This window comes from Podarcis pityusensis (assembly GCF_964106645.2).
Source record: "Podarcis pityusensis genome assembly, chromosome: 13".
NCBI classification, from domain to species: domain Eukaryota; kingdom Metazoa; phylum Chordata; class Lepidosauria; order Squamata; family Lacertidae; genus Podarcis; species Podarcis pityusensis.
This window is the reverse complement of record NC_138038.1, coordinates 1,729,010-1,753,221: the sequence shown is the minus strand read 5'-3', so window position 1 is coordinate 1,753,221 and position 24,212 is coordinate 1,729,010. Positions and strand designations below refer to the sequence as shown.

The 24,212-nt window shown below is 47.0% G+C and overlaps 1 protein-coding gene across 1 annotated transcript; it reads left to right on the top strand.

The window, feature by feature from the left end:
- Positions 1-2,361: 2,361 nt before the first annotated feature.
- On the top strand, positions 2,362-23,552 carry GLTP (glycolipid transfer protein). Its single transcript, XM_080979237.1, has 5 exons — positions 2,362-2,518; positions 13,655-13,716; positions 17,805-17,938; positions 20,173-20,323; positions 22,565-23,552. The coding sequence occupies exons 1-5, from the start codon at positions 2,416-2,418 to the stop codon at positions 22,745-22,747; spliced, it is 633 nt and encodes a 210-aa protein (XP_080835363.1). The 5' UTR covers positions 2,362-2,415; the 3' UTR covers positions 22,748-23,552.
- The last annotated feature ends 660 nt before the right edge of the window (positions 23,553-24,212 follow it).

Below are 24,212 nucleotides of genomic sequence, written 5' to 3'. Positions count from 1 at the left end.
TGGCCAATTTGTCTCCATATTAGTTTTTTTCAGAGCCTTAGCCTCCATTGGTGACAGCCACCTTGGTGTTTTACTTTCCAACAAATCCTTATATCTCACCCAGACATTAAACAATGCTTTCCTGACAATATGGTTCTTAAAGGCCTTATGTGCTTTAACCTTGTCATACCATAAGTATGCATGCCATCCAAAGACATTGTTAAAACCTTCTAAATCCAAAATGTCCGTGTTTTCAAGAAGCAGCCAATCTTTCAGCCAGCAAAATGCGGCTGATTCATAATAAAGCTTAAGGTCTGGCAGGGCAAATCCACCTCTTTCTTTAGCATCAGTTAAAATCTTAAATTTTATTCTTGGCTTCTTGCCCTGCCAGACAAATCTCGAAATATCTCTCTGCCATTTCTTGAAACAGTCCATCTTGTCCAAAATCTGCAATGTTTGAAACAAAAACAACATCCTAGGCAATACATTCATCTTTATCGCAGCAATTCGGCCCAACAATGATAGCTTCAATTTTGACCATATTTCCAAATCCTTTTTCACTTCCATCCAACATTTTTCATAATTATCTTTAAATAAATTCACATTTGGACCCCTAGATATTTCACTTTCTTAACCAATATTAATCCTGTCTCCTTCTGAAACCTCTCTTTCTCAAACACCTTGGTTTTCACCTTATTCAACTTAAATCCTGCTACTTGACCAAATTCTTGAATTAATTGCAATACTCTTTTGGTACTGGATTCTGGCTCCTGTAATGTCAAAACCAAATCATCAGCAAAAGCTTTCAATTTATACTGTTTGGTAGAGCCGAGTAAGATGGTCTTCCATGAACATGGTCTGAACAGGGAGTCCATGACTGTGGAGGCCAGTTCTGGATCCACACGTCCTTCCACAGTGGGGACATAGGTGTTGATCTTGGTGAGGGTTTGCCAAGCGTGCCTTCCTCTTAGCACATTTCTCCCTTGCGTCCTGAGTTTGAGTGTCTTCAAAACCCATGGCACCTTTGGTAAAGGCCGTTCTCCAATTGGAGCACTCGCAGGCCAGCATTTCGCAGTTGTCGGTGTTTGTACTACATTTTTTGGCCTGCCCAGTTCCATGCAGTCCAGGACAGAGGCCCATCTCAGGAATTAGCAGCTGTGGCAAGGAAGATTCTGGGAGCTGCCATGCAGGGCTACAGGAAAGGGTTAAGGACAGCTGTGCAGTATCAGGCCCATCTAATCCAGCATCCTGCTCTCACAGTGGCAAACCAGACAGGTGCCTGCGGGGAACCCACATGCAGGATTCGAACATAAGAACCCCGAGCCCTGAACCTGCAGTTTTCTTGCACTGCTGCAAACCTCAGTTGCTCCTCTGAACATGCGCTGACTTCCCCTCTTGCTTCTCAGTGGCCCAATCTTGTTTTTTACAGTCCTGTTGGCACTCAGCACCTGTGTTTGCTATGCACAAATGTCTTACACACATAGATACCACATAGCAGAGCAACATGTTATACAGTGGTACCTCGGGGCAAGAACTTAATTCGTTCCAGAGGTCCGTTCTTAATCTGAAACTGTTCTTAACTAGAGGTACCACTTTAGCTAATGGGGCCTCCCGCTGCCACCGCGCAATTTCTGTTCTCATCCTGAAGCAAAGTTCTTAACCCAAGGTACTATGTCTGGGTTAGTGGAGTCTGTAACCTGAAGAGTCTGCAACCTGAAGCATCTGTAACCTGAGGTACCACTATAATAACATCAGTGAATGGAAACAAACACGATAGAGTGTAACATAGGATGAATGTAACTCTGATCATCTTCAATAAAATACAGCAGAAGAAAGATATTTTTGCCCAACCAATTTATGAGCATCCCATTGATGTGTGACTGTGCATGTGTGCATTGCGCTGAACCTAGAGGTGACTTTTCAAAGGCCAAAGCAGCCCTAAAAGAGCCCAGAATGGGCAAAAAATGCACTGAGGCCTGTGGAGAGTTGGAGGTTGAGCAAGGAGGTTGTGCTTTACTTCCAGCCTTGGGCAAGAAGTGAAGCACAAGTCCCTGGGCAAGTTGACTTCCAGGTTGGCGACCGTGGGATGGGAGCTGTAAGCCCCGGGAGCAGCAGCAGCAGCAGCAGCAGCCAAGGCAGAGGGACTCTTCCCCCGCGGAATCCTGGAAGGGAAGAGCGGGAAGCGACCCGCAGGGTCCTCTAATCCAGGCCCGGCAGCGCAGGCACGTCGACTCCAGCCTCCCTGAGAGAGTTCCCCGCCCCTGCCCGGCTCCGGAGCGCCGGGCCCCGCCGGGCGTGGGGGCGTCGCCGGCTGCGGAGGGCGGGCCGCCCCGCCTCCGCCCCGCTCCGCCCCGGGAAGCGGCTTCTCGCCGCCGCCTCCGCTGGCTGCCTGGCGGGGCTCGGCTGGGGCTGCGGGCGGCGGGGCGTCGGGGCGCCATGGCGCTGCTGCTGGAGTACGAGTTCAAGGCGCTGCCGGCCGACAAGCAGATCGACACGGAGCCCTTCCTGGAGGCCGTGGCGCACCTGCCGCCCTTCTTCGGTGAGCGGCGCTCGCTCCGGGCGGGGACGGGGGCGGGGGGCGCGCTTGCACGGCGGGCGGGCGGAGACCCGCGTCGCCCCGGGACGCGACCAAGCGGCCGGCTGCTCGCCTCCTTCCTCCCCGGGGAGACTCGGCCGGCGCCTCGAGGTACGAAGCGGGGATGGGCGCGCGCCCGGGGACGCTTCCCGAGCCTAGCCGTGTCCCGAGGCTTCGTCGCGCTTCTTGTCATCATTCGGACAAGAGCCCTGCCGGGTCGGCGGCCTGGTTCTCCCCTCGCCCATTTCGCGGAGGGAGCGGGTGAGGCTGGGGGGGAGAGAGAGAGAGAGAGAGAGAGAGGGGCTGCTCTGCCACTATCCAAGGAGGAGAATAGTTTTCCTTCCCTTCTCCATTTGTATCTTGCCTTTCTGCAAGGCTGTACACAAAGGGCAGTTAAAAAAAGGTAAAAGAAATCACAAAGATCCCACAACCTGTACAGTCTGAGCCAATGAAAATAACTTGAAATGATAAAAAGGACTATAAATAGTTTGAGACCCAGAGTGGTGTTCGAGTGGGAAAGCCCAGGGTTCAAATCCCCACTCAGCCACAGGGTGACCTGAGGCCAGTCCCTGCCTCTCAGCCTAACCTACCTCACAGGGCTGTTGTCAGGACAACATGGTGATGGACAGAAGTCTATGGGCACCTTGAGCTCTTTGGAGGGAAGGTGCGATATCAATTCATTAAATAAACCTCTTGTGTTGAATATTGCTATTGAATATTTTGAGTGCTTCCTCTTGTATTGGGCCTTAGAGTTTTGTCCTTCTGCATCTGCAGGGGCCCCGGCTGGCCCAGGCCTGTGTCTCTTAACATCTCTTCACTGCCCAGCCTGGCAGCAGTAGTGGTTTTCTTTTCTTTCCCGCTGGCTTGATGGGTGAATTGCAGACCTGAGTGACATTGTGTGGAACCTGCATGTTAGGAGGCAGTGTATCTGTGCCAAATACTAGGGGCAAAGCAGGAGGGCATCACGCTTGCACCCTGCTCAAAACATCTAGTGGGCCGTTGTCAAAAGCTTGATTGCAGGAGTGCCAAAGGCAGGTCTCTGGCCTGATTCAGCAGCACTGCTTCGAGCTGCTTGGAGTAAACGGTGCCAATTCAGGGATGGAGCCTCTGTGCTGCTGGACACCCAGCTCCCATCTCAGTCTCTGCTGTCTCCAGGCAGGGCTGGAGACCCCCAGGTCTGAACCCTTGGAGACCCACGGTCACTCAGTATAGATCAGCTTTTGCCATCCTGGGCCCCTCAGGGTTGTTAAGACTACAACTCTCACCACCCCTGAGCACTGACCAAGTTGGCCGGGGGTATTGGGAGTTGTAGGCCAACAACCTCTGGGGACTCCAGGCTGAAGAGACCTGATGTGGACAGCATGAGCCAGAGGGACCTCAGGCCAGACTCGGGGTTAAGGCGGCTTCCTCCGGTGGTGAGGTTAGAGTGCTGGGAGACCAGGGTTTGACCATTTGTTCCGCAGCAGCGTTGGAGCCCTTGGCACAGAGTCACCTGCTGTTTTGTGCTCTGCCTCAGCTTCTCCACTCTAAAAAAAGCAAGAAAAGAAATGATTTAATTTCAGTAGAGTTGTTGTGAGGACAAAGACAGCTGTTACGCAAAAGAAGAGCATTTTATGTAGGAAAAGGGCTGGTGCAGTTCAAAAACAGGATTGTCCTATTCAGTTACTCGGTTCAGAACATCTTGAGGGCACCAGGTTGGCCAAGGCTGCTCTCACTGCAATGCTGCTGGAGCTTGAGAGATCTTTCAGGTCCACCAGTAGCTGGCATTCAAAGGAATAAAGAGGTGCCATTCAGCTGTAATTTCTGCCCGCCTCACCTCAGAAAATATATTTCAGAGTTGGAATAGAGTTGGACATCCAAAATGATGAAGGGGATGGAGGGACTCTTCTAAGAGGAAAGGTTGCAACGTTTGGGACTTTGTAGTTTAGAGAAAAGGCAAGTGAGAGGCAGCAGGATAGAAATTTATAAAATTATGCCTGGCCTGCAGAGACTGGGCAGCTAGAGGAAGGTTTTTCTCCCTCCCTCGTAGAACTCGGGGGCATCTGATGGAGCAGAGTGATGGAAGATTCAGGACCGAGTAAAGAATGACTTCCTCATGCAGTTAAACTCTGGAACTCCCTTCCACAGGAGGCATGGCAGCCACCAACTGGGATGGCTTGATAGGAGGACTGGACTAATTCATGGAGAGCAGGGCAATCGATGGCCGGTAGCCAGGATGGCTCTGCTCTGCCTCCACAATTGGAGGCAGCAATGTTTGCGAATGCTGGTTGCTGGAAACAGCAGGAGGGCAGAGCTGCTCTTGGGCTTGGGTTCTGCCTGCATGTTTTTCATTGAGGCATCTGGTCGGCCACTGTGGGAACAGGATGCTGGACTCTTTCCTAAGGTTTCCATCTGTCTCTTCTGACAAGTTTTGGCAGGGCCTTTGCCATGCCCTTGGGCCTGTTGTTACGTGGGGCACCTGCAAAGGTGTGGCTGGGGAGATGAACCTGTGGGGAGGTGGCACCCCGTCACTTGGGTTACCTAATTGCCAGCCTGGCCTTATCCTGCAGCTGTGTGTCTGGCAGGGACTCAGCTTTCCTTCTAGATCCAGAGGCTTGATCTTGGCAGCACCCAGCAACCTCTTTTTCTTGCCTCTAGCCCTACAAGAGAAATAGGCTTTTTAAACGCAGCTGAAGAAATGGCCACCAGAAGGATGCTGCTGGATCCGACCAGGGCACCCTGAAGTCCAACATCCTTTTCTCACAATGGGCAACCAGCCACCCCAATGGAAAGCACAGAAGCACAACAGCTCTCTCCCCACCTGTGATTCCCAGCTATAGCATTGTTATGGGGTTTTTTTGGGGGGGGGGGGCTCAGGCTGGATGATACCAACATGTCCCTTCCAATCCTGTGCATGCAGAGTTAGAATCAGTGAGAGGAAACCTACTGATCCAGTTTGACTAGTCTCTTGGCTAAGCTAATGGCCTCAGCTTGCTAGTTAAATACTGCTGTTTACATGTCCAGAGAGGTTGCTCTGCTGCCATAGAGACAAATGGGTGGGCCTTTCCCCACCTCACCTGCAGATCCTATGTCATTCTAGGATGGAGAACAAGAGGCCAAATATCAGAGGGGGGCCCTGAGGTGTGCACAACAATATTACAGCCATGATGGCTAGTAGTCATGATCCTTCATGGATTTGTCCAATCCTGTCTTAAAGCCATCCAGGTTGGTGGCCATGATCTTGTTGGAGCAAGTTCCATTGGTTTAAGCTTTAAAGAAGCCTGTCCAGACTCTTCCAACACTGAGATTTACTGGGTAACCCCAATTGATTTTTGTATGACGGGGCAGGGAGGAAACCTCCTTTCTGCCTGTCCACAGTCTCCACAAATGTGGGCATTACCTTCTCTTTGCAAAGCCTTTGTGCTTCTGGTTTTCCCAGGGACTGGCTGCATCCCTCCAGACCATGGAAAGGTGCTCTGGACGTGCTCAGAAAGGCACCTCCATTGCAGCATGTCCTCTGGGAGCAGCCATTAAGATTCAGGAGGAAGGAAGGAAGGAAGATTCAGGACAGTGAAAGGGCTTCTGCACTCAGTACATAGTTAAGCTTTGGAATTTCCTCCCACAGGAGGCTGCAATGGCCACCAGCTTGGATGGCTTTAAAAGAGGACTGGACAAATTCATGGAGGAAGAGAGGGCTGCCGGTGGCTCCTAGCCAGGATGGCTCTGCTCTGCCTCCACACTGGAAGGCAGCAGGGCTTTCGAATACCAGTTGCTGGAAACCACAGGATGCCAGGGGGCTGTCAGGAAAGGCAGGTTCATCCACAGGTCAGAAGGTAGACTCAATGTGAAGTCAGCTTTTTTATTCAGAAAAGGAAAACGCAGCAGAGTTCACCCAGGCTCAACTGCCCTCGTTGAAGACGTTGCTGGGACTGGCGTCTGGCCCTCCTTTGCTCTCCAGCCCTCTTCCTCCGGACCCCTCCCAAGCAACTCTAGCAAGAAGGAGGGATCCCTCTCTAGGCCTTTTGCTCAGCAACACACGGCTCTTCATGATCTGGGTGTCTGTGGAGGAGGAGAGCTTGCTGTAGAGGGACTGGCCAACTTCCGTGAAGCTGAGGCAGCGTCCGGCTCCTCTCTCTGCTCTCTTTCAAACTGAGACCCTTGGCACCCAGCCCTGTCCTGGAATGGCTTCCCTGGTTCATGGCGTCAATAACCAGACCCCATCTTCAACACTGTTCTTGAGATAAATGGTGTCCTTCTGAGCATGCACAGAGTATCTTTCCGCTGGAGTAGCCCACGGTCTGGAAATGTGGGGTGTGCCTTCTGGGCTTGGGAGTCTTTTCCTGTGATCCTGAGTATTACATGGCACAGTCTGTGCACCTAGATATCTTTATTTTTCAGGAAGGATTATTTGTGGGTGGGGGGCAGTTGTCTGTTTTTCTGCCTTCAGGAGATGCTGGAGCAGCTCCTCTGAACGGGGTTTGTCTAAGGAAAATCTCTGTGTTGAGGCCATGGAGTAAACCGAGAAGTTGAGCAAATGTTTGCCAAGGAGTCGCTGAGCGCTTTGTCCTGCCTGGCTGCACTTCTTGCCACCAGTGATCAAAATGCGCCACGTAAGGAAAGTGATCGCTGGCTTGTCAAATAAGGAGCGCACTTTCATAATGGATGTAACTGGAACTCTTTGCTCCCTGGGCACCTTGGGCTGATTATGTTTTATGTGCTGCCTTCTCACTGTACCAGCCTCAGGGTATCTGTTGAGCGGAGCTGTCAATTGTTAAAAAAATAATAACCTTAAATTCATGAGAGCCAGAGCTCATGAAAGGTCCTAATCTGGGAAGGGATCAAGCTGGGGACCAGTTCAGAAGGCTGGGACTCGGGAACAATGAAGCAGGGTTCTGATATGTGTATCCAGGCCCACTGAGTAAGTACAGCTCAGCCCTGCTCACCTGGCAGATTCTCTGCCTCTCTAGAGCATTTTTAAACAATGGAAACAAGGCAGTCATCTAAGAGATAGGACACAAAAAGGAAAAGCAGGGAGGGGGGAAAGCAACACAGCTCCAAAAAGGAGTTTCGTAGTTCTTATAATGGCCAATTGTTAAGCACACAGTTTGGGAGGTTGGTTGAGTGCAAGAATGTAAAACTGAATTGGAGCAGCCTGTGGAAATTGCCTTACTTTGGGGAAGGAGTCGTGTCGAACTAGCAGAATTCAGGCCGCCCCCCCCCCCCCCCCGTGCAATGGCCTTGACGCCAAATGAAGCATATATGTTTGGCGATCAGGGGATTTGATCCCATCTAGCGGCAAGGGAGTGGCAGAGGCAAGGATCTGGCTTGTTGGAGCAGCGCCCTGCCCTGCCCTGGCTCTCTGGTGAGTGTGGAGCAGTGACTGGCTGCTCTTTCTTCATGCCAGACGTCTTCTTGAGCAAGGGCTCCTGCCAAGTGCTGCACCCTAGAAGAGAAATCCGCTGTGGCAAATCCCAGACTTATCTTTGCTTTCCATCTGCCCAGCAGCTATGCAGCTTCTTCTTCTGGGAGCTTTGTCAAAACTTGAAGGATTCTCCCCAGGGTGGTTTTTTGGGGGTGGGGAGAGGATAGCTTTCCATTTAGGGTGATCTGTTGCTATTTCATAAAGCGCTTAATGAAAGTTCAACCTGCTCTATGAACTTGATTGTGGTCCATATGAGGGCATAAGGATCAGGCCTGCTGGATCAGGCCAGTGGCCCATCTAGTCCAGCAGATGCCACAAGGAGAAGCCCGCAAGCAGAACCCTGGGTGCAAGAAGACCTCTCCGCTCCTGTGGCTTCCAGCAACTGGGATTCAGAAGCATTGCTGCCCCTGAATGTGGGGGCAAAGCAGAGCTGTCCTGGCTGGTGGCCACTGAGAGCCTTTTCCTCCTCTAGGAATTTGCCCAGTCCAGGCTGGTGACCACCGCTGCTTCCTGTGGGAGGGAGTCCCTTAGTTTAACTACGTGCTGCATGCATAAGTGAATCTCCCAACACTGAGCTTCCTGGGCTGTCCATGAGTTGTGGTGTTATGAGAAACTTTTCTCTCTCCCCTTCCTCCAGGCCAGGCATAATTTTCTACACGTCTATTGTGTTGCCACTTCCTTGTCTTTTCTCTCCTCACAACAGCCCTGCCATGTGTCACGCTTCCATTTTTACACAACTTTAAGCTGCATTAATCCGAGGTAGCCCTCCAGCGTACCTGATGGAGGTCCGTAGTGTGAACTTTAGGAGGAGCTTGACAGCACTTGGGATGCTGGGATAGTTTCACAGATTCTGCACACGGCACCTTTTCCTCTCCCACAAATAAGATAATGTTCATGCAAAGCTACCCAAGACACTTCTTCTGTTTTGATGTAATTCTGAACCCTTGCTGGCTGTATATTTTGGAATATACAGAATATTTAAAAAACCTCCAGCTGTTTTGTAGAGGCACAAAGTGGATCAGCTAATCTAGCCCCTGCCATCCTGATACCTCCAGATATTTTGGACTACAACTCCCATCACTCCCAGCCAACACTCCAGATTGGCAAAGGCGGACCAAATCTCTGAAACGTATGAGTATGAATGTGTATATAAATGTTAGAATCCTAGTTTGTAACCATAATTAACGTAAAGTAGGGGGATAGTACAAAGGAGTGGACCAGCTGTTGACAGGCATCTGTCTTTGGAGACGATGGAGTGTGCCTCTGGGGGTGAAATACAACTGCTATGTTTTAGGGATCATCTTAGGTACTCCACTCTGGCTTTGTACAGGGTTTACTCCTTGGCTTTATCTTCTCCCAGATATGTCCCCTTAGATGGGCTCCTTTCTCTCTCTCTTTTTTAAATGATATTTATTAAAATTTCAGAGAACAAAAGAATTACACAAAAACAAAAAGTAAAAATACAAGAAAAATACAAAATACAAAATACAGAAAAAAGAATAAAAGACACTTAAAAAGAAAAAAAAGAAAAAGAAAAATGGATCAATCTTTCCATAACTTACATTCATATCCTTGTTTCCCTGACCTCCTCATACCTCCCTTTTTTGTATTCCAGTTCAATTGTTTAAGTCAGCAATTTCTTTCCCTCTTTGTTTTCTCATGATCCTTTAACTTAATATACTATAACTTTAAATTTTCATCTGTTATCAATCCTTTTTTACATACACCTTTATAGCATTACTGCTTAAACCACCTAACTTCATTCCAACATCATTCTAACATTCATTAATTTTGCAATATTTCTGTAAATAGTCTTTAAATTTCTTCCAATCGTCTTCCACCGACTCTTCTCCCTGGTCTCGGATTCTGCCAGTCATTTCCGCCAATTCCATGTAGTCCATCACCTTCATCTGCCATTCTTCCAGAGTGGGTAGGTCTTGTGTCTTCCAATACTTTGCAATAAATATTCTTGCTGCTGTTGTGGCATACATAAAGAAAGTTCTATCCTTCTTTAACACCAATTGGCCGACCATGCCCAGGAGAAAGGCCTCTGGTTTCTTCAGAAAGGTATATTTAAATACCCTTTTCATTTCATTATAAATCATCTCAGATGGGCTCCTTTCTCAGGTGGATGAGCCCCATCTGCCCCTCTCTTCCCTCTACAACAAGGGCAGAAACCACCCTCTTGACCATTGGATCCACCACGGGTCACATCTGCTCAATCTGCCCGAGCCTGTCTTGGCATGCAGGGGAAGTCCCTAATTCTCCAAGGGTTTGAGAGCCATCAACCACCCTCACCTGGTTTAGCTGGCCAGTCGAGGCTGTGGCTGCTGTCACATGCCAGCAGCTTCTAGGAGCCCCAGGTGAGAGCTGAGTATTGAGTGGGGACCCAAGATGAGCAAACTACCCCACCAGAGGTACTATCCCTCCCCTAACATCCCCATACATCCTGGAGTGGACCAAGGGAGCATATATTTCTGGAAATTTGGTGTGGAACTCAAAAATATCCTATAAAAGGTTGAGACTTCACTTGGACTGTCTCCTCCAGGTGGCATGTCTGCTTGAGAGTCTGGCCATTGCTGTGAACCCCAATTTGAGCTGGCTGCTCTCCTGGGCTCTGTAGGCAACAAGGCCTTTCCTGGCTTCTCATTCCAACAGGTGGAAAAGTTGGATAATCATTCAGGGTCACAGAAGATCCCAGTCGTCTTCCTCTCGTCCTCCTCCCTCCTGCAACCTTTTGCACTCTACATCTGCATGGGATGCTGCCTGACCGGCTTGACGCAACAGCAGTGCTGAAAATCCTGCTGCTCAGGTTCAGGCCCTTTCTCTGACCCAGTTGGCTCTAGGTGCAGACACCTAGGTGTGGGGGTGGAAGCGCGTCTCCCCTTGGGCCAAATTGGCAGGTGACTCTTGCAAGGCTGCAGCTCTGCCACGGCTCTTGCTCAAGTTGCTGGTACACTTGCCTGCAGGCAGGTATTGTGTGGCTGGAACCAGAAAGGCAAGAATGTTGGGTCTCTTGTTGCATCTGGCTGATGGGAAGGTGGCCCTGAAGAGCAAAAGCTCTTGGGAACTGTTAGAAGGTTGGGCGGGGATTGTCTCGCCATCTGGCCTTCTGGGGCGCTTTGGACTCCCCCATAGGTTGCCTGGATGAGGCCAAAATTCAGTGGCAGAGCAGCTGCCTTCATGCAGAATGTCCCAGGTTCAATCCCCTGCTTTTCCCTGTTTGGGCTGCCCGAAAGTGCAGACAGCTGCTGCCATCCTGGGCAGACTAACATCCTAAGCCCATCTAAGGCAAACATCTCGTGTTTCTGTTTAAAGCAGCCCTTCCATTCAGAACCACGAAGACCCACCGGACTCTCGCTTCACTGTAGCTGAGGTGGCACGTGGAGCCGGCTGCTTAGTCATTTGTTCATTGCATTTATATCCCACCTTTTTCTCTCGAGGAGCTCAAGGCAGGGCCCAGGGCTCTCTCCCTCCCTCCTCACTTAATCCCCACCACAACCCTGTGGTTTGCCTGGGAGGCTATGAGCAGCCCAAGGCCATCCAGGGAGCTTCATGGGGGTTTGACTAGCTGACCCCTGGGACCCCTTCCAACTCATTCACCAGAGCCATCGTGGCCAGTGGGACTTGTAGCCTGGCAACATCTGGAGGGCTGGAGCTCCCCCTCCCCCCCAGCACCAATGGCGATGCAGCCAGTGGATCTGTGTTGAGAGACATCCCCCTCTGACCGATTTCATCACTCCAGAGAATGCTTTCGACAGACAATAGGCAGGCTTGTTCTCTCCTGGGCTTCACAGTAGGAGCTATTATGTTAGGAAATGCATTATAAAAGCTCTCTTTGCAGCCCCTCCCCGCAAACCCCCTTAGTCTGATCAGCTGTACAAAGGCTGCTTTGAGAGCCAGACTGCTTCTTATGGGTATGTTGGTAAACTGGTTCACTTGGCATCTAGCAAAATGTTTCTCCCTCCAAAACTGTATGAATACCTGACGGCTTCATAAACTGATGTGAGCTGTGAAGATATCACAGGGTTGGGGGAAACTGGAACTCTTCGCGACTAGAAACTGGCCAACAAAACATTTTCTGGAAGTACTAAAAGGCTGTTGGCACTGACACTGAATGCGTTTGTTAAGCAGGTACAGGGTGTGGGCACATCCAACTTTATAACGTTTGGACTGTCTCTCCAAAGAGATCAGGCTGTCATGCGTCTGGTTTTCCTTTCTTATTATCCCCACAACACCCCTGCAGTGTCAGTTAGGTTGAGAGAAATTGATAGTCTAAGGTGGCCCTCAAAATTTTGGCCCCTTACCACCTCCCACGCTGCATCATCTCTGGTTGGATTAGATGACTTTTGTAGTTTCTCCCAAATTAAACAGCTCAGGACCGCAAGACCTCAAGGACCTCCTCTCCCTGTATAAACCATCCTGGACTCTGTGTTCATCCTCTGAGGCCCTTCTCAGTGTGCCTCCTCCACGTGAGGTCCGGAGGGTGGCAACGCCAAAACGGGGACTTTTTTGTCCTGGCTCCCCATTTGTGGGGTGCTCTCCCCAGAGAGGTCCGCCTGGTGCCTTCTTTACATATGTTTAGGTGCCAGGCAAATCTTTCCTCTTCAACCAGGCCTTGGGCTGATTAATACTCTACAGCCTTTAAAATGTGATTGTGGGAGGGGTTGTTCTTTTGTTGTTTTGTGCTTTCACCTTGTATTTTTATCTTCTGAGCTGCCCTGAGCTCTTTTGATGATGGGTGGTATATAAATCTATTAAATAATAATAATAATAATAATAATAATAATAATAATAATAATATGATCCTAGGTACCTCTCCTTGGAGACTTTCACCCCTCCTGATACTGGTTCCATTGACTCTTGCTTGCAAGGCATTTTTATTGAAGTTCAGCCAGAATCTCCCTTCCTGAGTTTTCACCTTCTTGTGGACCAGAAAACTAGTGCAAACATGTTGCCCCCCTCTTCTCACGTGCCCCCTCACTAGGGGGTGGTTTTTTTAAAGGAAACAGTTTCCTTTCTTCTTACTGGGCTTTAAGCAGGAGTCTAATGTTGGGTTAAAATTTCGTTTTATAATGTATAGAAAACAAGAACAGTTATAACAACAGGTGAAAATTGAAAGACGAAAAACAAAACTATAAAAGAGGCACGTAGAAGAATGAGTACAGTTGCACATGGGATAAAATAACAAAGCCAAGAATTTTCTGTTTAGCTGTCAGTCACATTGAATCCTGAAATTGTAGAGCAGGTTTCTTTCGTCCAGCGTGAGGCTCAAACCCATGACCTAGAGATTACGAGTCTTGTGCTTAACTGACTGAGCTATCCCAGGAGCAACCCTCGTGGCCCTACAATTCCAGGATTCAATGTGACTGACAGCTAAACAGAAAACTCAATATAAAAGGGTTTGCTTATCCTGAGCCACCATTGGAAAGTCAAGAATATTCATGTTGTTCAGTTGTCAAGTTTGGTTCAGATTTGCCAGGCTTCTGATGAGGGCTCTCTTCAAAAAGATGCCTATGTAATAAATGAATGCCAAAGCATATAAACAGCGTCTGGAGGTTCTAGTCCTTGTCAAAAACTCAAATGATGTGTGATTTTCTTCATTATAGCTATGTTCCAGTGCCTAGTGCCCGATTCTGGGCTCCTTTCCGTGGCAGCTGTGGTTTGTATTAACGCCAAGCTGCTCCTTTTCCTTTCAGATTGCTTGGGGACGCCCATTGTGTATGCGCCAGTCAAAGCCGACCTCTCTGGGAACATTAAGGTAAGGAAGGGCCTTGGTGCGTCTTTGGGAGAGGCTGGCCAGTCAAGTGGGAATGGCCCTGCAATGGGGGGGGGGGGGCAGAGCAGGACCCCAGCCCAGGGGACGCAGCTGCTTTGCTGGCAGGAGGCTCCAGCGGGGCCAGAACCCGGCTTGCTGTCACCCAGGGCAAAGACCCAGTTTGTCACACACCCACACAACACATTGGTTCATAAAGGGCATAAAAAGTAGTTTGAAAGAGGCTGGAGAAGCGATAGTCTTTCCAAATACTAAAACTGTCTGTGTATGTACCTGGCTTTCATTCAGCCTTAAGTAGATCTCCTCAGAGATCATTTGAGGACTTCTAAGAAGTATTATGACTGTATGATATACTACAACTCCTACTCCTACTCCTTTTTTTTTAGTTTTTAAATACATCTTTATTGGTTTAAAATACAATCTTACAATAAAGGTAAGTACAACAAAGTTAAGCACAGAAAAGAAAAAAAGGAAAAAGGAAAAAAATATTCTCCACATCAAAAAGTACAAAAAGTTTAAAAGTAACAAGAAGAAAAAAGAAAAGAAAAAAACAATTAAAAGTACCAGATATTTATACACCATGTCTTACCCAATAAAGTCTTCTGTGAAAAGCTTCCAGTTGTTTTCATTATGCTTTTTCTGTTGTCTTGATTTTATCACACAGTTTGTTTTATATCTTTTTCCATATATACCTCTAAGATATTTATTCCATTTATATATTATACACAAATATCATTCAATTCTGCTAGGATGGTATCATTTTTACAATATAGTCTTACATATTCCTTAAATATTTTCCATTCTCCGTATACTTTTTGATTTAAGGTTCCCCTGACTTTTCCACTCAGCCTTGCTAATTGGAAATACTCTATCATGAGTGTTTGCCATTCTGTTATTGTTGGTGTTGTTTCCATTTCCAACTTCTGGCCACTAGTATTCTCGCAGCTGTGATTGTGTACATGAACAGTGGCCTTGTGTTTTGCTTAATTTCTATTGGCAATATTCCTAATAGGAAAATCTCCGGCCTTTTTTTAACAGTGAATTTAAATAATTGCTTAAATTCATCATATATGTTGTTCCAAAATTCACTTATAATTATGCACGTCCACCACATGGGATAGTAAGACCCTATCTCCTTTTTGCTTCGCCAGCATGTTGGTGAACTACCTTTGTACATTTTAGCAAGTTTTGACGGGGTGTGATGCCATCTGTAAAGAATCTTCATGGTATTCTCCCTCAAGTTATAACATGATGTAAATTTAATGTCTTGTTGCCACAGTCTTTCCCACTGCTCCATATAGATATTATATCCAAAGTATTGTGCCAACCTTATCATTGATGTTTTTACCTGCTCCACTTTCACTTCCCACTCTAAAAGATATTCATACATTCTTGATATATACTTTCCTTTATTATATATTAATTCTCTTTCAAAAGTGGAAGTTTCTTTGGCAAGACCTTCTTTCTTATCTATACACAATTTTTGATTTAGCTGGAAATACTGTATCTAATCAGACAGATGGCATTTTTTAAAAGTTGGCTTATCTTTGTCTGGTTCTAGTAGTATCCGGTAGGTGGGCAACTCTCCTTTCATGTTTTTCCTTTTAACTGCTATTGCTTCCGCTGGAGATGTCCACAAAGGTATCTTTGGTTCCAAAATTCCTCTATATTTACTCCATATCTTATAAAGTGATTTCCTTATTACATGGCTTAAGAAACCTTTGTGGACCTTCACCTTTTCGTATATTAGATAGGCGTGCCACCCAAACCGGTTGTTGTGCTCCTCAAGATCCAAAACATCTGTGTCTTTTAGTGTAATCCATTTTTTTATCCATACTAATCCTGCTGCAGCATGGTATAATTCCAGATCTGGTAATCCAAATCCTCCTCTTTCCCTTTTGTCTATCAATACCTGATGTTTAATTCTTGGTTTATTTCGGTTCTAGACAAATCTAGCTAATTCCTTTTTCCAATCCTGGAAGCATTTCATTCCTCCCAGAATTGTTAAAGTTTGAAACAAAAAAAATCATTTTTGGGAGGATGTTCACTTTTATTACCGAGATTCTTCCCAAAAGGGAAAGGTGTAATTTAGTCCAGTTTTCCAAATCCTTTTTTATGTCTTTCCATGTTTTAATATAGCTATCTTCGTAGAGATTTATATTTTTATTTGAAATCCAAATCCCCAGGTATTTAGCCTTATTTTTAATTTCCAGACCATTTTTTTCTTGTAATTCAGTTTTCTCCTCCTGTGTTAGATTTTTGGTCAATAACTTTGTTTTCTGGTGGTTTATCTTCAGGCCCGTTAATTTCCCGTATTTTGTAATTAAATCAATAGCTGCTGGAATACTTTGATTTGGATTCTGAGTTGTTATTATATCATCTGCGAATGCTCTGATTTTATATGATTTCTCTCTGATTGTAATTCCTTTTATTTTTCCTTCTTTCCTGATATTATTCAGCAGCGGTTCCAAAGCTAATATAAATAACAGGGGTGACAAGGGGCACCCCTGTCTGGTTATAGGGATATTGTCTGTTAGATTACCATTTATTATTAACTTTGCTTTTTGTTGTTCATATATTGCCTCTATTCCTTTTCTGAATTTTGTTCCTAGACCCATAACCTCCGATTGTTTATTAATGTAATACCACAAAACATCGTTGAATGCCTTTTCTGCATCGAGTAATAATAAGGCAGCTTTTTTATCATTTTTGGCTTCTAAATATTCTAAAATGTCTACAATGTTTCTAGTATTGGCCGAGATTTGTCTTCCCGGGAGGAACCCGGACTGATTTGGGTGTATAATTTCATTGATGGCCTCTGTAAGCCTTTGTGATCGCAATTTAATAGTGATATTGGCCTGTAGTTAGATATTGACTGTGGGTCTCTCCTACTCCTATTCCTAATGATAGAAACTGTGATAATAATCAGGCACACACCAAAGACTTAAGTCCTATTGAACTCGGTGGGGCTTACTTTTGAGGAAAAGTGCTTAAGATTTCAGTATAAGACTGCAGAATCTTTACACAGTTACCTGGGAGTAAGCTCCATTGAATTCATTGGGACTTCTGAGTAGTAAAGGCTTGCAGTTTAAGGCTCTAAATAATAAAATAAAAGAATAAATACTCCACAAGTTTCCTTAAAAAAATTGCTGAATAATTTAAAGTGGATTGGCTACATTTCCCTTCCAAATTACAGGAAGGGATAAATACAAAGTGCTTCGTATATCAGCATCACATTTCTTTCATTACAGGTATTTTATTTTCAGTATAAAGAGGACTCAGTTTTTGTAGCTGATTGTATGCACCAGTGCCCTCTTCATATATTCTCATGGTGTAAACATGTATGTTGTCCTCAGAACCCAAACACACACACACACACACACACACACAGAACACAAACACACAAGCAAGCAATACTCCAAAGTGCTTCTGTTCCCAAAGAGGGCAGGAGGTGGTGTTCTGATCTCTTCACCGCTTTTAATTGATCTCTGAGATGTTGAGGGAAACAAAAGAAGAAAGAAAGAAACAAAGCTTCCCCTTTTCAACTTTGCTTGGAGAGCAACCTTCTCCAGGATTTCTCTTCCGCAAACGGTTCCAAAAACAGGCAGGGGGAAAGGGGAAGGAGGATCTTTTTCCAGGGTTTTTTTGCATCCCCTAGCAAATTAGCATCCCTCTGGTTCTCAGCAGCTCCGGATCCACTCTATGAAAGACTCTCCAGAGCCGCAAGGAGGGGCCGTGGTCAGAGGAAGCCCCTGCAAGCTGGGAGCCTCAGTGGTGTCCCTCTAGGCTTCATCCAGGGATGAGACTCTGGCTACCCCCCAATTAACTTCGGCCCTGGTTTCCAGGTTCAGTCCCCCCCGGGCATCTTCTTAAAAACATTTTTAATTACATGGTGAGAATTCAAAATTGGTAGCAGCCACTGTCTTCCCCTCGGTCCTCAAAACAAAAGTGAGATGTACGAGGGAGATGGTAGAAACAAAGAGAGCAAAAATGACTTTTGGTTTTTTGCTATTTGTCACCTGTTCCGCATTCTCTGTGTTGTTGAATTGACCTTTCGTTTGGTTCTATTTCAGAAAATACGAGCTGTTTACGAATCGAATCCAACCAAGTTCAAAACGCTGCAGAACATCTTGGAGGCGGAGAAGGAGATGCATGGAGCGGCTTGGCCAAAAGTTGGGGCAACCTTGGCACTCATGTGGCTGAAAAGGTGCCTGCGGGTTGGAGGGTGGTGGCTTGGAGGCCCCACTGGCGCCCGGGGGGCTGACGGGAGGATGTAATGTGGTCACCCAACACCCTCTGCCAAACGAATAATCCTCCAGAAGATTTCATCTCGCCACTGCTCTCCGTCCCAGCAGGAGAGCCATGCTGGCCGGGGCAGATGGCAGTTCTGGTCTAAAAGACCCGAGAGGTACCAGCAAACCCTGAGCTATGAAAATGCAACCAGGAGTCGAGGGGAATGGCTGAGGCCCTTGTTCCCTCCCCACCTGGGGACAACACTTGGCATCATAGAGTTGTAGAGTTGGAAGGGACCCGCAAGAGTCATCTAGTCCAGCCCCCTGCAATGCAGGAATCGCAGCTCAAGAATCCCTGGCAGGTGGCCATCCGAGTTCTGCTTTAAAACCTCCAGTGGAGGAGAGTCTTTATTTACTCTGCAAAATAATTTGATTTATTTCATGAAATTTATAGACTGCTTGATTGTAAGCAGAAAAACCTGAAAGCAGCTTACAAGAAGAATAAAACAATACAATTGTCAAAAAAGCAATTAAAAACCAGCTATTTAAAACTTTCAGAAATTACTGTATTTTTCGCTCTATAAGACACACTTTTTCCCTCCTAAAAAGTAAGGGAAAATGTGTGTGCGTCTTATGGAGCGGATGCTGACAGGGCTTCTCCCACCTCATAGAAAAGCCCGCAAGAGCCACGCTCCCTTTAAAGAGTGTGCGGCTCTTGGCTGGCTTTTGCGGGAGGTGGGGGAAGGGACAGAGGGCAGCTTAGCCGCCCGCAGTCTCTTCCAGGCAGGGGGAGCCTTCATCCCGCTGCCTGGGAGAGGCTTCGGCAGCTATCCCAGAAGCCAGAACAGCAAGAGGCTATGCCAGAAGCCAGATCTCTCTTGCTGTTCTGGCTTCTGGGATTCAGAATATTTTTTTCCTTGTTTTCCTCCTCCAAAAACTAGGTGCGTCTTATCGTCTGGTGCGTCTTATAGAGCGAAAAATGCGGTAATTTAAACTGGTGATAAAGCTAGAAACAAGTTGAAACACATGTCAACATTCTGCATCGCTAGATAGTCTTGCCTAAACAAAAACATTTTTAGCCAGTGCTGAAAAGAGCATGGCAAAGGCACCTGTTTTATGTCAATAAGCAGGGAGTTCCAAAATGTGTTTCCTGCCACAACATGATCCAAGCTTTAGGAGAGAGTGGAAGATGAGAATTGGCAGGAAAACATAGGAACAGAATTGTTGGTGTGAAGTCTTTAATTGGGACCAATCTCTGCACAAATACAAAAGAAAAATGGTCTGAATATACTATGTACTGCCTGTGGTGGGAAATGTTAGCATCAGTGATTAAAACCATTTCACTGATAACCTGTCCCCACCCCCACATTTTGACAATTTTATTAGTATAGATGGGTGATCAGCTGGAGCGTAAAGAAGCACTAATAGTGACACAAGAATGAAAAAAATACCGATAGTAAAAGGATGGTTTGTAAGAATCTGGAAGGTAGCTGTGATGCATCAGCTAGGAAGGGTTGGATAGATAGATAGATACAAATGATACTATGTGCATAGAGGTATTTGTTATAAGTAAAGTAAAACAAATTATTATTTCAATCCATTTCAACCTGCTGTTGAACACTGCTCAACGCTGTGCGCTTCTTCAAGGCTTAGTAGGCTTAGCTCACCTGTTCACTGTGTTTCTCTGCCCACCCCCAGCATGCAGCCAGTTTAATCTTTCTACCCCAGAGCACTCCTGCTTTGAATGAAAACAACCAAGTCTTTAGTCCTCGGTCCAATTTCACTTCTTTTGCGAGAGAGACCAGGACGGGGCTGGGCTTCAGTCCCACCAGGGTCTCCAGAGGATTCCAGCTGCTCCGTTTTCTCCACTATGAAGGAAGCTGTGCAGCTCTCGTTTTTTGGGAGGGGATGGTGGTCATTGGCTTGTTTTTGTTTTTGTCTTACGATGTATTTTGCATTCTCATTTTGTATTTTTCTGTTGTGAGCCACCCTGGGATGGTCTGATGGAGGGCGGCATACAAATAACAGCCACTCCCATCAGCCTTAGCCAGTGGAGCCAGTGGTCAGGGGCAGTGGGAGTTCTAGTTCACAACAGGCCTGTTTTAAGTGACAAAAGGTTCAGGTGCTGTGTTTCCTGGCTGTGCCTGGCAGGTGCCTCTCGCAGGGCAGGTGTCTCCCCCCCGCCTCACCTGCCCCGTTTCTCCCGCAGGGGCCTGAAGTTCATGCAAGTTCTGCTGCAGAGTCTGTGTGATGGCGAGAGGGACGAGGAGAACCCAAACCTCATCCGGGTCAATGCCACCAAGGCCTATGAGTTGGCACTGAGGAAGTACCACGGCTGGATGCTGCAGAAGCTGTTCTTGGTGAGTGGAGCTCGCAAGAGCCACCCAGCTGAGCCAACCTGATCCCAAGGGGCTCCATGCCTGATTTTATAAGCTTCCTGTCGTGTCGCCTCTCACTCACCTCTTCTCTAAACTACAAAGGCCCAAACACTGCAGCCTTGTTTCATGGGGGAGGCACTCCAGCCTCTTGATTGTTTGGGTGGCCCTTTCCCAGTTCTGCAGTATCCTTTTTTGTGGTGAGGTGGCCAGAGCTGTGAGGTAACCAGAAATGATAGCTGAAGGAACCTCCTTATTCTGAAGCAGTCTCTCTTTGAATGCCAGCTACAGGGGCAGGGAGAGCTACAGGAGATGCCTCAGTTGTGGATTTGCCCCAGAATGGTCTGGTTGGCCCCTGTTGGATGCTGACCTAGATGGGTCTTAAGGAGAATCCTGCTGGACATCCCATTGCTGACTGTGCTTCAGGCTAGGAAGGCTAATAGCCACTGACTAACCTGTTCTCAGTGTAGAAATCTAACCCAGAGTTATACCTGTTTTGCATTTTGAAGGAATTCTGCACTAAGGTAACCTGAGTCTTGCACCAGGAAAACAAGGTGAACTCTGCCATGTGCATAATTTTTTTCCACCTGTGTGTGTGTATTTCTGCTAGTCACTAGGAGGGGTGAAGCAGTACGAGGCGCTGAGGAAATCATGGAAATCCAGCGCCCCTCCTCTCCTTCCCCACTTCTCTGGTTCCTGAGATTTTAGCTGTTGTTCTACACATGCTTTCAAGTCTGTCTTGCTGGTCATGAGGACTGAAATTCTCACAGCATTGGGCCTCCCACCCGCCATCCATTTCTGTGCTTGCCAGTTGCAGAATGCAGACATGCCCAAACATCCAGGAGCAGAGAGTTCCCTAGATTTGCATTCAACTGATAAAGAAGTACTCCCCCCTCTTTTTTATCTTTTTTTCTTAAACAAGACAAAACAGTAGATCATCCCTAAGAGTATGTTGGTCTGCTCTCCATGTTGTACAATATTTATTTTCCACTGCAGTTCAGGTGGGGTGGGTGTTTAACTCCAGGCGGTTTTGCCACACCTTCCGTCCTCTGACTGGGTTGGCATGTTGGCACTTTTCCTGGGGGGATGAGGAAGGGCAGCCCTGTGCACTGGTCTTCTGGGCGAGGAGGGCAGAGATAACTCGGGCTTCATTCACACCAGACGTTGAAAGCACAGTCATGGCTCCCTCCAAAGAATTCTGGGCACTGTAGTTAGTGAAGGATGAGTCCCCTGTTCCCCTCAAAGAGCTGCAATTCCCAGGGTGGTTCAACCATCACATGGAGCTCTGCGAATTGTAGGCCTCTGAGGGGAACAGGACTCTCCTAACACCTCTCAGCAACCGTGCAGACCACAGCTCCCAGAATCCTTTGGGGGGGAGCCATGGCTGTTGAAGTGGTCTGAGACTGCTTTAAATGTATGATGCGAATGAAGCCTCACTCTGAACATGACAAATGAGTGCAAAGCTAAAGAGAAGGATTCACATCCTCTCCAAGTGTCCTGATTTTCCAGGGGCAGTCCCGGAATTACTGAAGCCATCCCGGTTTCTGATTTGGTCCTGGAATGTCCTGCTTTTCCTTTTCCCTCCCCTCCACATCTCAGATAATAATTAAAAGTGGTGTGTGTTTATGTGTAGGTGCAAAAACAGAGCCCTGTTTAAATGGACAATAAAATTCCTGCACCCTGGACAATAAAATTCCTGCACCCAGTGAAGGAAATGGTGAAGCTGGCATACGAAGCCCTGCCTATAATTTTGAAGGAAAAGGTCACCAATCCACGTTAAATTCTTGACTGGCCATGCTTCAGCAGCTGCTTTAGGGAGGAGAGAGAGGGCTGGCTTGGGGGTGGGGGGGAGAGAAGCCTACTGGCTCCTCAAAGAGAGAACTTTTGCCTCCCTTTCCTTCCCCCCCACTTAAACTCCGCCCTCCTGCGTCCAGTTAGCCACCTCCTTCCACACACGCACCCCACGCACGCTCTTCGTCCCTCCAATGACAATGGGTAGACCACCGCCAGTTTTTTATACTGGGGAGTAGATCGCAGCCTATTTGAAGTTGGAGATGCCTGATCTAGTTCAACCTGTTGTGATGCGGGCATGTGCAGCTGTCCCACCTGGGAATCAAACCTGCAACCTTGGCGTTCTCAGTCCTCCGCTCTAACCAACTGCGCTAGCTGGCGTTTCTTGCTTCGTGCGACTTGGGCTTATTCTGTCTCTCTTTTGTCCTCACCCAGGGCTCTGTGTATGCTCTCCCTTACAAATCGGATTTGCTGAAAGCCCTGGAAAAAGGCAAAGAGGTGAAGGAAGAGGAGACCTTAGAGAAGATCCACCAGTTCCTCTCCAAGGCGACACCCATCCTGGATGCAATCTACGAAATGTACACAAAGATGAATGCTGAACTGAGCTACAAGGCTTGACCAAGCGCTTCCTCCAGCAGATGGTCTCCTGGTCCCTGTGAGCAGCCCCTCCGGCCGGTCTCAGCCTCCGGAGAAGCTCGACTTAGAAATGCGTTTCTACCGAAACTGAAGCAATACAACCTGGAGATCGTCTCCAGGGTCTTCCTGAACCTTTTGTCCTGCTCGTTCAAGAGCTTAAAAAGTATTTTATAATCTTTATCTAACAGATTTATTTATAACCAGTCTCGGGAAATGAGGGGCACCTGGCAATAAAGCTTAGCTAAGTGGTACTGTATTCCATATATGTGTATGTGTATATATATATATATATATATATATATATATATATATATATATTCCTAATATTTTATAATCTCTGTATATTTTGGGATTCCTGTATAGTTAGATGCTTCGATGGTGCAGCAGGTATGGCTGTTTGTACCTGGTTTTTTGATGTGCTAACTGAATTAGGTGTTTCTCCACAACAGATGCCAGCAAAGAGTGTGTGTGTGTGATTTGCACAAAGAAGTAATAATGAAAACCAGCCTTCAGTTACCTTTCTTGAGTGACATTTTTAATCTCACCGGAGTCGAAATATTTTCTCACTCCTTTTTGCAACTGTTTACTTCAGGGATAACTTCTCACCCTTTGAACTACCTGCAACCTGCCTCCTTCCCCCACTTTCCCCATTGTTGCCTTTTCAGATATCTTGGTTTCTGAGGCACAAGAACCATTTTAGGCCTTAAGTGGATCACTGCTCATCCAAGCCTTATATTTTCTTCAAGTAGCAACAGAGAAGACAAAAAAATAAAGTCTGATGTGGGGAGATGTGTGTCTCTGAATTTATTTGTAGAGTTGAGCCATGCTCACACATTTAAGGGGCTAGGATGCCATTTTAAACAGTCCTGGCTTCCCCCAAAGGATTGTGGGAGCTGTAGTCTGTTAAGGGGGCTGAGAGTTGGGAGGAGGCCCCTGTTCTCCTCCCGGAGCTTCAGTTCTCAGACTTCTCTGTGAAGAGGGATTGACTAGGGAGAAGCCATGACTATTTAAAGTAGTATCATAGTGCTTTCAGTGTATGGTGTGATTGGGGCCTGTGTGTCTTTTGCAGACAACTGAGGGGAGAGCTTTGCAAACCCCTGCTATAGAGGGTCCCCCCCCCTCATCCTGGAAGGTTTAAAGGCTGTCCGTAGGCTGCAGTTCCACAGGAGCAGATCATGCCTGCAGAAGGAGGTATTGAGGGACGGAACCTCAGTCTTTTTCTTTCTTTGTAAACGGTTAGGGCTCACCCACACTTTTGCGTTCCCCTGGGAAAACCTGCTGTTTACTGCTGAATCAGAGCAAACTTTGTCTAGTTTTCTCTGGATTGACCTTTGCTCCGATGTAGCACTAAAGAGTGGATTTTCGGAGCAAGGGCAGAACTGCTCTGAGCTGTGCATAGAAAGCCTGGGGCAAGCAGAAAGCCACTTGGCCCTGTGCTTTCTAGGGA